At 35.6% G+C, this 13943-nt stretch overlaps 1 protein-coding gene across 1 annotated transcript; it reads right to left on the minus strand.

Annotated features, from left to right (window-relative positions):
• Positions 1–2641: 2641 nt before the first annotated feature.
• Positions 2642–4760, minus strand: waif2 (Wnt-activated inhibitory factor 2). The gene has a single exon (XM_051120624.1). The coding sequence runs from the start codon at positions 4551–4553 to the stop codon at positions 3522–3524; it is 1032 nt and encodes a 343-aa protein (XP_050976581.1). The 5' UTR covers positions 4554–4760; the 3' UTR covers positions 2642–3521.
• Between the last annotated feature and the right edge of the window lie 9183 nt (positions 4761–13943).

A 13943-nucleotide genomic window follows, 5' to 3' on the forward strand; every position in this document is an offset into this window, starting at 1 on the left:
TTTTATTAAAATAGCGCTCTTATTTTTAATTAAACTATTTTTTAAATGACTCAATAAGCAACACTGCCTTTCAGGATAATAGTTGGCCCAAATCCTACCATATGATGTTTTCAGTGGTGAAACACAAAGATGAGTACACATAACAGTACCATAAAAGTAATCCATATGATTTGTATGCACTATTCCAAGTCTTTAGAGTTCATTGATTGCTTTATGTGATAAACAGGTCTAATTTAAAGGATTCATTTCCAGAACAAAAATTTACAAATAATTTACTCACCCCCTTGTCATCCAAGATGTTCATGTCTTTCTTTCTTCAGTCATAAAGAAATTGTTTTTTGAGGAAAACATTTCAGGAATTTCCTTCATATAGTGGACTTCTATGGTGTCCATGAGTTTGAACTTCCAAAATGCAGTTTAAATGCTGCTTCAAAGGGTTCCCAGCCAAGGAAGAAGGGTATCTATCTTATCTATCTTTAAATGTACAATTTATATACTTTATAAAATACAGTTCAAAACAGTTATGATGATGAATGAATGTATGATGAAAATCGTAGTACACTGCTGCCGAATGTTGACAAAGTCAACATGCAAAGAAGGTGAAACACCCTTTACAAAAAAGGTAAAACAGTGATGTAGGATGATTTTGAAATTGGAAGAGAAAATTAGGTTTTTCAATGATAGCCTTGGGCAGCGCGCCGACATACAGCGTCGTTGCGCTCCGGGCATCCCATGTTCGAATCCAGACTCGAGGACCAATCCCGCCCCCATCTCTCTCTCTCCCACTTCGCTTCCTGTCCTTTCTGGTCTGTCCTGTTGTAATAAAGGCAAAATGCCAAAAAATAAATTTTTTTTTTTTTCAGAAAATAACAGATCGCTAAATAGAACTCTTCTTCCTTCACTGTAAAAAACAATTTTTTGAGTCAACTTAAAATAATTTGTAACCTGGCTGCCTTCAAATTTTAAGTTCAGTCAACTCAAAAAAGTTTATTCAAGTTTATTTTAAAATTTATTATTTTATTTTAAAGTTTATTTTAAAATTTTTACAGTGTTGGCTGCAATGTTGCCAGTTCTGCAGTTTTCCATACTTTAGCACTGTTGCCACAGGTTGTTTTTCACGTCTGCGTGTTTAAGTGACCCTGGAATGTGAATTTACCAGTGGAACCCCAACAAAAAAACGTGTATTTTACACCTCGATTTTTAATAGGGGACCCCCCTCGAAACGTAATTGGGCTAGTTTTGGGCTAGTTTTGAGAAGCAATTGGGCAGGTTTTGTCGTGAAAACCTGGCGACCCTGCTCAGCTGGGCCCTTTGAAGCTGCATTTAAACTGCATTTTGGAAGTTCAAACTCACAGGCACCATTGAAGTCCACTATATGGAGAAAATTCCTGAAATGTTTTCCTCAAACATAATTTTTTTACGACTGAAGAAAGCAAGACATGAACATCTTGGATGACAAGGGGGTCAGTAAATTATCTGTACATTTTTGTTCTGGAAGTGAACTAATCCTTTAAGTCGGATTTACTCAAAATCGTGTCAAAATTCAAGTAAACGCAAACCTCATAGGTTCTCGCATCTATAGTCAATGGACAATATTCGAATTGAGAACTAGAAAAGCCTCCCACACACTGAGAACCAAAGTCTAAAGTCAATTTAGGCTATCAAATATATGCATTCAGCAGGATACAGAAACCATTTAAAGGTTAATGAAGCATTAGAAGCACTGCAGTGAACATCAATAACAAACTTTGTAATAAAAATTATTCGAGCTAACTGGAGGGAAATAGATTTGCACAGGGACATTTGTTTTCTTCTCAGTACCTACAGGATTTGTATCAGGGGTTGTGCTGCTGCACAACTGACCTTGTGTTTAAAATCAAACACCCAATCATAAGGAACCGAGTAATTAAACCTGGCAAATGAAGCAGGCTTGGGGGCGAGACTCAGGATTTATAGGACATCAGCTTGCCCTCTTATAGTTATGACCCTGATGGGATTAATCCCAGCTCTGCTATAATTATGTCACAGATTTGTCTTCAGTCATGCCTCTGTTCTTTTATTAGCAGCAAATTGTCTCCAACTATCATCAGTATTGGGGAGAGATATCCTCAAAGTAGATTATTTTAAAAAAGAGAGATTGAGAGGAAAAACTGAGTGTACACATAAACTGTACACTATTTGAAAGTTTTCATTGATAACAATTTCATTGAAAGTTTCATTGATGGCAGATGCTTCACTGCAATCAAACAATGCCTCAAAATGTGTTTGTATGGGAAATAGCTGATTTTCTCTCAGCCTGGATTTCATTCTGTTGCCTTTATTTGATTTTCTCAATCAATTTGTTTAAAAAAAGATGAAGCATAAACAAGAAGTATAACAAAACACAAAAAGTACAGTTATTGAAGATATCTTGAGTTTTATTGAGGATGCAAGTCATTTGTTTATAAAATAGTATTATGTCACTGCTCTATATTGTAATTTCATCACAAGGTTATCTGGGCTGCATAACAGTCATTAAAAAAATATGCAAAAGTTGATGAAGGTTAGAATTGCACATTTTTGTACAGTCAAATCTCCATATGCATAAATACAACGAAAAGTCTAAATTCAAACATTGGGGGGTGGGGGGTGGGGGACAACAAAAATGGACTCATCTTATTTTGTCTCACTCTGGACCAAGAGTGTCTTGGCACTGTGTACAAGGATAAAAAAGCTGAATTCAAGCAGTCCTCCAGGTAGTGCATGTAATGTTTGTGCATATACATTCACCTTAATGCACTTAAACATTCTCAAATTATGTCACGAAAGCTGATCATTTACCTATTTCATTAATACATCAATGCCCATTTTCAGCATTATAAGAAAAGTTATTGTTTATGTTTGCTTACATACCCAGTTTTATAACTGGACTGTTTAATTTAATAAGTTAATGCACTGAGGAGTATTACACATATCCTGCACTTTCCTATATTATTTGGAATTATTTATGTATTAGCATTATTTTTGAAACTGATGTATATACAGTTAGACTGCCTTAATTCCATAGCATCTTATACAAATAAACACTTAAAGCAAAGAAATGTCCCCTGTACTGACAAATTTTCTCTACTGAAACACGAAGTCACAGTCTTCGTCACAGTCGTGAAACATGATTTATTATTTTCTATTGCTTGCATTAAGATCTGTAATACCTGGAGAAAGCTACCCGTTAGCATTCCCATTTATCTCAATGGCTTTTATAACCAGCAAAAACCCAGCCTTCTTGATTGCTGGTCACAGACAGGTGGGAGGGGCATTCCCAATCAAAAATTTTATTGGACAAAAAAAAAAAGACACGCCCATGAGTGCAAGATGAGTCAGTGAAATTTCATTTCCATTTTCCCGAAATCTGCTGAAAGTTAATTTTGTTAACTTTTAAGAGTATGCTCGTCTTAAAGCTATGGACTTAAAAGCCACAAAACTCCAGTTTTGCCATTGTGTTTCATCAAACATTTCAAGGAGATGAGGTCACCCGGTTCCGCTTAAACGGCAACGTTTGCTAACCTGGGATCGGAGTCTTGTTCATATCTGTAATGATACACCTCCATTTGATCCCGGCAGGCCTCTCTAATGTTATTGAGCCACCTCTTGATGCCTCTTCTGTTCAAGTACAACACCATGAGGAACACAACTCCAATGAGGGCCAACACAATGCCGAGAAGCACATAAGAACGGGCATCCAACTTTTGGCACTCCATGTCCCTCTTTTGTAAATCCTTTATGTGTATATTCTTCTTCTTTTCTGGTCCCGCGCATTTCAGGCTGTTTGAGTCTGCGCATTGCGAGCTGTTTTTCAACCAATCATAAAACTCCTTAAATTTGTCACATTTACACTGGAACGGGTTCTGTGATAAGTAAACGCGTATTTCCTTAAATTCGTTTAATTTTGTTAAATTGTTGCCATCCAAGTTCGCAATGGAATTATTGGTCAGTATCAGTGTGGTTAAATTGAGGTTGCCGAACCCAGAAAGAGGAATTACCTCCAAACGGTTTCCAGAAAGGTCCAATCTCTGAAGATTACACAAACTGTCCGTGGACAGAGCGAGTGGTAATTGCTTCGCGCCCGAAGTCATTAAGGTGTTACTGAGGTTAAGGTTGCGTAGTTGTTCCAAGCCATAAAAAGCTCCAGAGGGCACAATAATCAAACGGTTGTGACTCAAATCTAAGGAAAGAAGTCGGGGGAGTCCACAAAACGCACAACTTTCGATCACCTGTATGTTGTTGTCCTGCAGTGACAGCGAGCGCAAGTCCATATCGGTCCCATTGGCTGAAAACGCTCTCTCGGTTAAAACTGAGATGTTGTATCTGTATAAAGTTAAGTTTTGGATGCTTCTGGGCACTTCGAGAGGTAGTATGATCTCTTCACAGCTCACCAATCCGTCATAACGCGTGTAGGTGTCGTTACATTTATGAGCTTCGGCGGACAGAACAAACAAACACATCAGCCCCACGCTAAAATGATATCGCTCTAAAGTATGAGGTAAAACGCGAAGTTGTTTTCTATTAATTTCCATCTTAATCTGAAGCGGATGTTATTCCAAAGGTTTAATTGCAGCATATGTTCTCTTCATAGTTCGCATTCACTTTGATTCGGGAAACCGTTTCAGCCATCGAGGAATGCAGTCCGGGTGGCCAGAGAGTGAGTGTTCAGTCCGGCAGCATTTTCTCTTTCTGGAGCTCCCCTGACGACGCCTACACTACAAATGCGATCAAGTGCTGTCTAGCAGCATCCCTGAGGTGAGCAAAACCTCGCCCACTTCACTCAGTGAGGGAGAGATACATAGTGCCCTGTAGTTAGGACAGAGTGGACACTGAATGCACCTAATGCAGTAACAGTGACCAAAGCATTTTAGAAACTTCTAAACAGGACACTTACATGCTCTGTGGGGAAATAAGCATGCTGCCTACAGACTGTTAAGCAGGGGGGTAAAAATAGCAATGGAATGCATGGGTACTGTCTCAAAATTTTACTCAATTAAAAGTATCCACATCTAATTGTATTTAATTGTTGAAAAGTTTGTATTGAAATGTGTATTGTTGGCTGATTGTTAAAGTACTATACTAAAATGTGCTGAACGTTTATGTGGGTAAATCCAGCATTATGGATGTGACCTTTGCATGGAATTACCCATATGTTGGTGCATGTAGAAAGACAGTTTCAATTTTCAGTGTACTGATATGTCACGCATCAATTCTAATAGACACTATTAGAAATTGATATAATAAGAGACATCCCAAATATAATAAAAATAATGACCTTTAACTCACAGTGTTACAAAAATAGATAAATTGTACATCCAGAACTTAATTATGCAACCAGAATACACAGTTAAACAAAATGGATTAATATACACGCTACTAGTCAAAAGTTTTTGAACAGGAAGATTTTTAATGTGTTTTTTTTTTTTTTTTTTTTTTTTTTAGAGGATGAAATTGACCCTTACGGTTTTGTGGTCAAGGGTCACAATGTATTTACACTACCAGTCAAAAGTTTTTGAACAGTAAGATTTTAAAGAAGTCTCTTCTGCTCACCAAGCTTGCATTTATTTGATCAAAAGTACTGCAAAAACAGTGCAATTTTGAAATATTTTTACTATTTAAAATAACTGTTTTCTATTTGAATATATTTGAAAATTTTATTTATTTCTGTTATTTCAAAGATGATGTTTTGGTGTCATTACTCCAGTCGCATGATCCTTTAGAAATCATTCTAATATTCTGATTTGCTGCCCAAGAAACATTTATTATTATTAGTATTATGCTGAAAACAGCTGAGTAGAATTTTTTTAGGTTTCTTTGATGAATAGAAAGTTCAGAAGAACAGCATTTATCTGAAATAGAAATCTTTTGTAACATTGTAAATGTCTTTATCATTACTTTTGATCAATTTAAAGCATCCTTGCTAAATAAAAGTACAAATTTATAATCCCCCCCTCTTTGGCTCTTTCTATTAATCAAAGAATCCTGGAAAAAAATGTACTCAACTGTTTATAATAACTGTTAATAAAAAATAAAGAAATAAAATGATCATAATAAATTTTTCTTGAACAGAATGTCAGCATATTACAGTGATTTCTGAAGGATCATGTGACACTGAAGACTGGAGTAATGATGCTGAAAATTTCCTTTAACAGGAATGAATTACATTGTAAAATCTATTCCGATAGAAAGCAATTATTTTAAATAGTAAAGATGTTTCACAATATTACTGCTTTTGCTGTATTTTGGATCAAATAATTGTAGGCTTAGTGAGCAGAAGCAGAAAAAAAAAGAAAAAAAAAAAAACATTAAAAAACTTTTGACTGGTAGCGTATATAATTAATTTGATATTTTTTCGTTTCCGCGCAGGAAAATGGTAACATGTAAATTAATTAGTTTAATTTAAGTCAAAAATATTATTTAACACTCACTGAATCAACCTAAATACATTAATTTATACTGTCAAAACTACTTTATGTGGGTTAAATCATATAGAAATATCTCTTTTTTACTACTTTTTGCAGTGTAGATATACTGTATTAAAAAAAAAAACCATGAAAGCAGTGCTGACTTTGAGCAAACTCTACCCACAGGACTTACATAACAGAATTTCTTCCACCTAGAAAGAGGGCTCAGACAACATAACATCTAAAAACAAACTGAAACATTAATGAAAGTGCAAAACAAAAATACAAGCTTCACATTGCTTTTAAACCCTCTTGTCTGTGCATTGTACTGTACACAGCCAACAACAATCAAGTTGTTGCATTATCAAAAGTGTTTTTTTATGCTTAATATCTGTGACCAATCCTTAAGACTATTATAATTCCTAAAACAGTTTATTAATCCCTGCACATGGATGGCTTAACCCTGCTCACAGTTTACTCATCCATGCTCATAGACCGCTAACCTGTGTGCAGTTTACTAATCCATGAGTATGTGTTTGATAATGTGAAAAACATTTCTTTCACCTATTTAACGCAGAAGCACAATAGCAGTTCTTTGTAGAAGGATGTATGCTCACTGATGCCATCTTTGATTTGCTGTATCTGTTCACAGTGTGGCCCCTGCAATCCAATCTATATTGTGAACGCCAGCTGTCTACAGGGTCTAATGTTACTCCATCTTATCTGTCTGTGGGGTACAATCTGTTGGCAGGTAAAGCCTTTTTCAACCCATTGCAATTTTTGCTGTCTGTGCTAAAATTGGTCCCTAAACAGTATTTTTGGAGAACAGTTTCAGAATTGTTTAATAGCAGAGAGAAAATCTCCAGGCACTGTACTGGCTATGACACAATATAATATTTTTACTGGTGCTGTCAGACAGACAATAAGCTCTGTAAACACTCACATGCTATGAGACATAAATGGCGAACTCATTTTGCTGACAAAGTTAAAGCTTCTGGCTGCTGCGACAGGATGGCGATCACAGGAAAAGTCCCTTTTTCTACCAGAGGTTACTCGAGTTTAAACGAGAGCACTCAGCATTCAGTCATTTTCTCCAGTCAAGTGGTGCATGTAGCTTTTAACGCTTGGAGATAATTCAATTTTGTGGGATTTCATTACAGTAAGCCATCCTCCATCCTTTAGCCACACGAAATGTATTGCTGATCACTTTGCTTTAAAATCTAACTTTCTGCTTTGAATCTTAACCCACTGTCTACATTAGCACTAGACTGAGAAGCAGCATCGTAATCATCAAAAATGCATGCATCAGAAGGGCTATAGCCTAAGTGATAGCTGTTATCGAGTGATGCACCATGATTATTTTATTCAGTCGGTACCTGACAAAGTGGCCTAATTGTACTTGTCAGCCTATGGCAAGCCGGTTTGAGGTGTGCAACAGATATGAGCTATCGTGTTCCAAATGGGCAACTTGGCCGGGTGTATTACTTTATCCTTGAGGCTGCCCGTCTGGAGTAACACAGTTGGCAAAGTGTCACAATGTCTGTCACTCATGTAGCAGGTTCTTAGGCAGAAGAGAGACAGCAGTGAATTTTGACTGATATGACCCCCTGGCCACCAAAAAAATATTATTATATAAAATATATATTATATATTGTAATATTTTAATTGTAATTTTAAAAAACTCAATTAAAATAAACCACCACCAAACCAGTCTTAAGTAGCACGGGGTCAAAAACGGGGTTTTAATATTTTCCTTTTTTTTTTTTTTTTTTTTTTTGCAGCCTCAGATTCCAGATTTTTAAATAGATGTATCTCAGCCAAATATTGTCCTGTCCTAACAACATTCCATACATCAGTGGAAAGCTTATTTATTCAGCTTTTAGAGGATGAAACTGACCCTTATGACTGGTTTTGTGGTCAAGGGTCAAAATGTATTTACACTACCAGTCAAAAGTTTTTGAACAGTAAGATTTTAAAGAAGTCTTTTCTGCTCACCAAGCCTGCATTTATTTGATCCAAAGTACAGCAAAAATGTTACAATTATGAAATATTTTTCCTATTTAAAAATAACCATGTTGTATTTGAATATATTTTAAAATGTAATTTATTCCTGTGATCAAAGCAAAAGTCTTCAGTGTCACATGATCCTTCAGAAATCATTATAATATGCAGATCTGCTCTTCCTTTTAGGATTCTTTGATGAATAGATTAGCATTTATCTCACATAAGATGCTTTTTTTTAACATTATACATTATACCAAAATCTTAGAGTCAGAAATTATAGAAACTTTTATTTAGCATGGATGCTTTAAATTGATCAAAAGTGATGTTAAAAACATTTATAATGTTACAAAAGATTTCTATTTCAAATAAATGCTGTTCTTCTGAACTTTCTATTCATCAAAGAAACCTGAAAAAAAATTACTCAGCTGTTTTCAACATACTACTACTACTACTACTAATAATAACAGTTGTGTTTTGAGCAGCAAATCAGAATGATTTCTAAAGGATCATGTGACACTGAAAACTGGAGTAATGATGCTAAAAAAGTTCTTAGCTTTGAGATCACAGAAATAAATTACATTTTAAAATATATTCAAATAGAAAATGTTACTATTTTTGCTGTACTTTAGATTAAATAAATGCAGGCTTGGTAAGCAGAAGAGACTTCTTTAAAAAAACATTTGAAATCTTCTAATGAGATTTACTTTAAGCATTTGAAATGCACATGAGTTTTGTGTAATTGTTTGTGTGGGTGAGTGAGTTTGCACCACATGTGCATTGTTTGAAAAGAGCATCAGTTCCGCGTCACTCAACCGTGTGCTTGTTCTATGCCCGTCACTTTAAAGTGTGTGGATTGGCAGCGTGTGTCTGGGTTTCTGCTTGCTGGATCAGTAGTAACAGTGTGCTCTGTTTGGGTGAGCTCCTCTGATAGCTCTGATTTTCCATTCTTCTCATTTCAGATCAGCCTGATCTCTCCACAAAATGTCTGCATTAAACCTGACCACACATTTCCGCAGATTTCCAAACATCCACTCTGGAGTGACTCAAGTTAATTGTCAGATAAGAGCACTTAACCAAACCAGTGCATTATCAAATGTCTCTCATGCAACACTTTAGAACAATCAAAACCAGACTGTTGAATTATTAATGTGTATACACGAACACAATCTTGTGGCAATTTGTAACTATTTTATGTTTTGGGGAATTGGTGACTAATTCGTATGAACTCAGTAATTTTAGTCTGGACCTTCATGCTTATACGCTTTCATAAGATTTACATCATACAGATTCACACAAAATTGCAGCCTCATAAAATAGTTACATTTTCCTGTTAGATATACAGCCAAAATGAAAAGGTTACTATAATTCTAGAGATGTTTTAAAATTATTTTGAGATCAATGTTATATTATTTGAATGGTAAAAGATTCATAATTAATGTTAGTATTTGAGTAAGTTCAATACAATTTATGCTGTGTACATAAAATGGTTATATTGTTATATATTATTAAGTTAGATTACAGTAACTTTTAATTCAAAAATTAAAACACCCAGATGCATTATGATAATGAGAGCTTGAGGAAAAAGACCTAATTATCATGAAAATAATAGCTGTGTCCAGCAATGAACTTTCTTTGTTTCATTTGCAAAATAACAAAGTGGTGGAGTGTAACGCATTTCTTAAGTATTCACATAGAAATGAGAAGTACTACTTTTTTTTTTTCAGCAGAATACATACCTTAAGTATATTACAGTAAGAAGGATAATACTTTTACTTAAGATTTTAATGCATGCATTAAATTTACATTTAATGTAATGCATACATTTCATTTGTATGTTTTTAATTTTCAGATGTTATTTAGAAGCAAACAAAAATGTATAGAAGGATTTCTGTCATTTACAAATTACAACTTGCTTTGCAAAAATACAATTTCCAGAACTAATTCTTGTTTTTATATTTACAAGTTTCAACTTATAATGTCAAAACTGATGTATAGAACAACTTCATTTCATTTTCCCAGCAGCACCATTTTCTCCAGAACTGTTCTAAAAGAAGAGAAAAATAAAGACTTTTAACTATTAAGATAGGGCTGCACAGGAAGACTTGCGTACAAAATACTCGAGAAATTATATTTCTGGATCATCAAGTTTTCTCAATACAATTGTTGACTATCTTGCATGATTGCACTACAAAATAAATCTAAATGTAAAAGTGTTTGTTGCACCGCAGTAACGCAATCGGCCTTCAAATGCAGCCTTCGGAGGGTGCTCCTTGAATTGGGACAGTCTTCACCGCACCTCCGTGACGCAAATGAGGCCTTCGTAGGTCGCGGTCTCTGAATTGGGACAGCCTTCGTCGCGTCGCCGTGACGCAATCGTCCTTCAAATACACACTTCGAAGGATGTAGCCTACAAATTGGGACGCAGTTATAGTCACGGTGCAAAACGGCCACAATTATATTATTTATGCCAATTAATATAATTTATTTTTTCTTTCTGGGATGAAATATTAGGGAAGCTTGTTTCCTGGGATTGAAAAATAAAAAGGCAAACGTGACTTTTTTCCTCATAATTCTGTGTTTATCTCTTACAATTCAGACTTTTTTCTCATAATTTTAAGGGAAAAAAATACAAATTGCTAGATATGAGATATAACCAGGCAGTTTCTGAACTGTGAGATAAAAACTTCCAATTAACCTTTTTATTTTTTTTTTTAATTCTGTGGTGAAAATGGGCTTCCATAAAATATGACTCACTATTTAATACTTTCTTGCCAGCTTGCATGCAAAAAAATAAATATATGCACTCAATTTTTTCTTTTAGAAAGTAAGATTCTCCCTGTTCTATTTTGCAGTACTGAGAGATTCACTTAAAGTATATCTCTTAACATCACCTTTCCGAGACTTCTTTAGGGCTGCATTGTAATTGCAAAGCCTGCAGGTTTTGTTGCCAGTGTTTGGTGTAGGTGTCCAACTGCAAACATCAGTTTTCCTCCAATGATTACGCCAAAGTGTGTTTTGTTTTTCACCCGTGACCCAGACAAAGGGATGGGTGGGTGGATGGTGAAGCCTGGAGGAGGTGATTATGGTTGGACGGCTCTTCTGCTTGCTCTGATAAGCATTAACAGAGGCTTTTATTTCTCATTAACTCAAGGTGCTTCCTCGCGGCTGGCGGAGAATGAGGAAATCACACGGGGACATCTGCGAGGACCTGTAAGACGCCAAGCACCTGTACTCAACCAGAACGTCTGCTCTCAGGCTGTGTCTACACACAACACAGATAAGAAACCTTGTCATTATAATATTACATCTGTCATGTTGACCCGCAGGCTTGATGCAAACAAGGGTGTCATCTAGTAGTGATTGTAGATACGAGCGTCTGACATGCTGTCAGCAGAATTTAAAATGATATGTACATACTCATCACTTTGTGGTCTCACACGTCAAATGCCTAGATAGTTGTCTAGGACATGTGTCAACAGATGTCCAATCCTTACATTTTCATTCAGAACTATATTATATAAGCTTATAAAACTGCTCACTATGAGATGCTCACATATTCTGAGCTCATGTAGATGGCAGGAAAACAAATCAGTAGCTTTGTTTAAAAAAAAATTCAGTGTACTTTTTATGTAAATTGGCTGTGATGGGTGAGTAGCCTTCCTTTAACTGCTTATTGCTGAATTTCTCCTCTGGCTGAATTAAACCAGGCACACTGAGTCATGACAAACTTTACCAAGTCAAGCATGCAGTTCTAAGACAAATAAAGCCACAGAGATTAAGGACATAATGTAACATGTCTGTGTGAGGGAGTAAATCTGTATTTCTTAAAGATTAGTTCACCTCCAGAATAAAAATTTCCTGATAATTTACTCGCCCTCATGTTATCCAAGATGTTCATGTCTTGTTTTCTTCACTCGAAAAGAAATGTAGGTTTTTGAGGAAAACATTCCTGGATTTTTCTCCATATAGTGGACTTCAATAGAGATCAATGGGTTGAAGGTCCAAATTGCAGTTTCAGTGCAGCTTCAAGGGGTTCTACATAATCACAGCCAAGGAATAAGGGTCTTATCTACCGAAACGATTGGTCATTTTCTGAAAAAAGCCAAAATGTATATACTTTTTGACCACCATGCTCATTATGTAGTCATGTTGGAAAGGCCATATGTGACGTAAGCGGAAGTACTGACCCAGTTACAAAGCGAACGTGCAATGAAGGTCGAACGCCCTTTACAAAAAAAGGTAAAACAATGCTGTCGGATGATTTTGAAGTTGGAGGAGAAAATGAGATGGAGTTTTTAGCCCTGCCCTACCTTTTTGAACCGAAGTACACCAATGAAAACTAACCACGTGTGACCTTTCCAACATGATTATGTTATGCATGAAGTCGTGGACGCACATTGCAGAGCTAGTGCAAGACGAGCATTTGTGGGTTTTTTTTTTTAGAAAATGACCAATCGTTTCGTTAGACAATACCTTTATTCCTCGTTTGGGATCATGTAGAGCCCTTTGAAGCTGCATTAAATGTATCCATCTACACTGAGTCAAATAAACAATGTGAATGCATACATATATACAGAGCTGGGTAGATTACTTACAAATTGAAGTCTGTTACTGACTACAGATTACATGATCAAAACTGTAGTTAGTAATTTAATCTAGGTTACTAATTTTAGGTATTCTGACTGCTTTTTAAAATATATTGCTTTTTATCTAACTTGCTTTAAACTTGCCATTAAACATACTATAAAAAGTAAAGAGAAAGAAAATATATTCCATTTTTTGAACATCATAAAATGCATTAAATATTACATTAGACCAGGGTTTCCCAGTGGGTATGTGAGTTGACAAAAAGGTAATAATTAATTAAATCATAAAACTGTAAAATATATTTTTAAAACACTTGAACACTAAAATGAGAAATATTTAATTTATTTACCTAATAGTCTGTGTGACCATTAAGCAACAACGAACTGCAAACAGGCAAATGTGTTGTTAAATTATTGAAATATTCAACCCGAATACAAGGTTTCAAATTCATAGTAATTCGTACGACTGACCACCCCGGACCTCGCCCCTAAACCTACCCCTTACAGAAAATGTACAAAATTGTATGATCTCTGTCAACTAATTAGCCACCTCGTAAAATACATACAAAATATATTCCTATAGATATTTTAAAGGGGTCATCGGATGCCCATTTTCCACAAGTTGATATGATCCTTTAGGGTCTTAATGAAAAGTCCAAAATTAACTTTTGTTAAAAATTCTCAATGGTAATGTAAAACAACACCCGTTTTACCTTGTCAAAATGAGCTTTGGAAAAATCAAGCCATTCTGAGGGATTGTTCCTTTGTATATGTGTGTGTGTGTGTGTGTGTGTGTGTGTGTGTGTGTACTTGTTTTTGCTACATTGTGGGGACCAAATGTCCCCACAAGGGTAGTAAAACCTGAAATTTTTGACACTGTGGGGACCGGCCTGCGGTTAGGGGATAGACAATATCGTTTTGTCAGTAT

Source organism: Labeo rohita, chromosome 10 (genome assembly GCF_022985175.1).
Source record: "Labeo rohita strain BAU-BD-2019 chromosome 10, IGBB_LRoh.1.0, whole genome shotgun sequence".
In the NCBI taxonomy this organism is placed as follows: domain Eukaryota; kingdom Metazoa; phylum Chordata; class Actinopteri; order Cypriniformes; family Cyprinidae; genus Labeo; species Labeo rohita.

Excerpts from the sequence above, each read along its gene's own strand:
- waif2 (XM_051120624.1), bottom strand. The coding sequence starts at position 4,553 with ATGGAAATTAATAGAAAACAACTTCGCGTTTTACCTCATACTTTAGAG.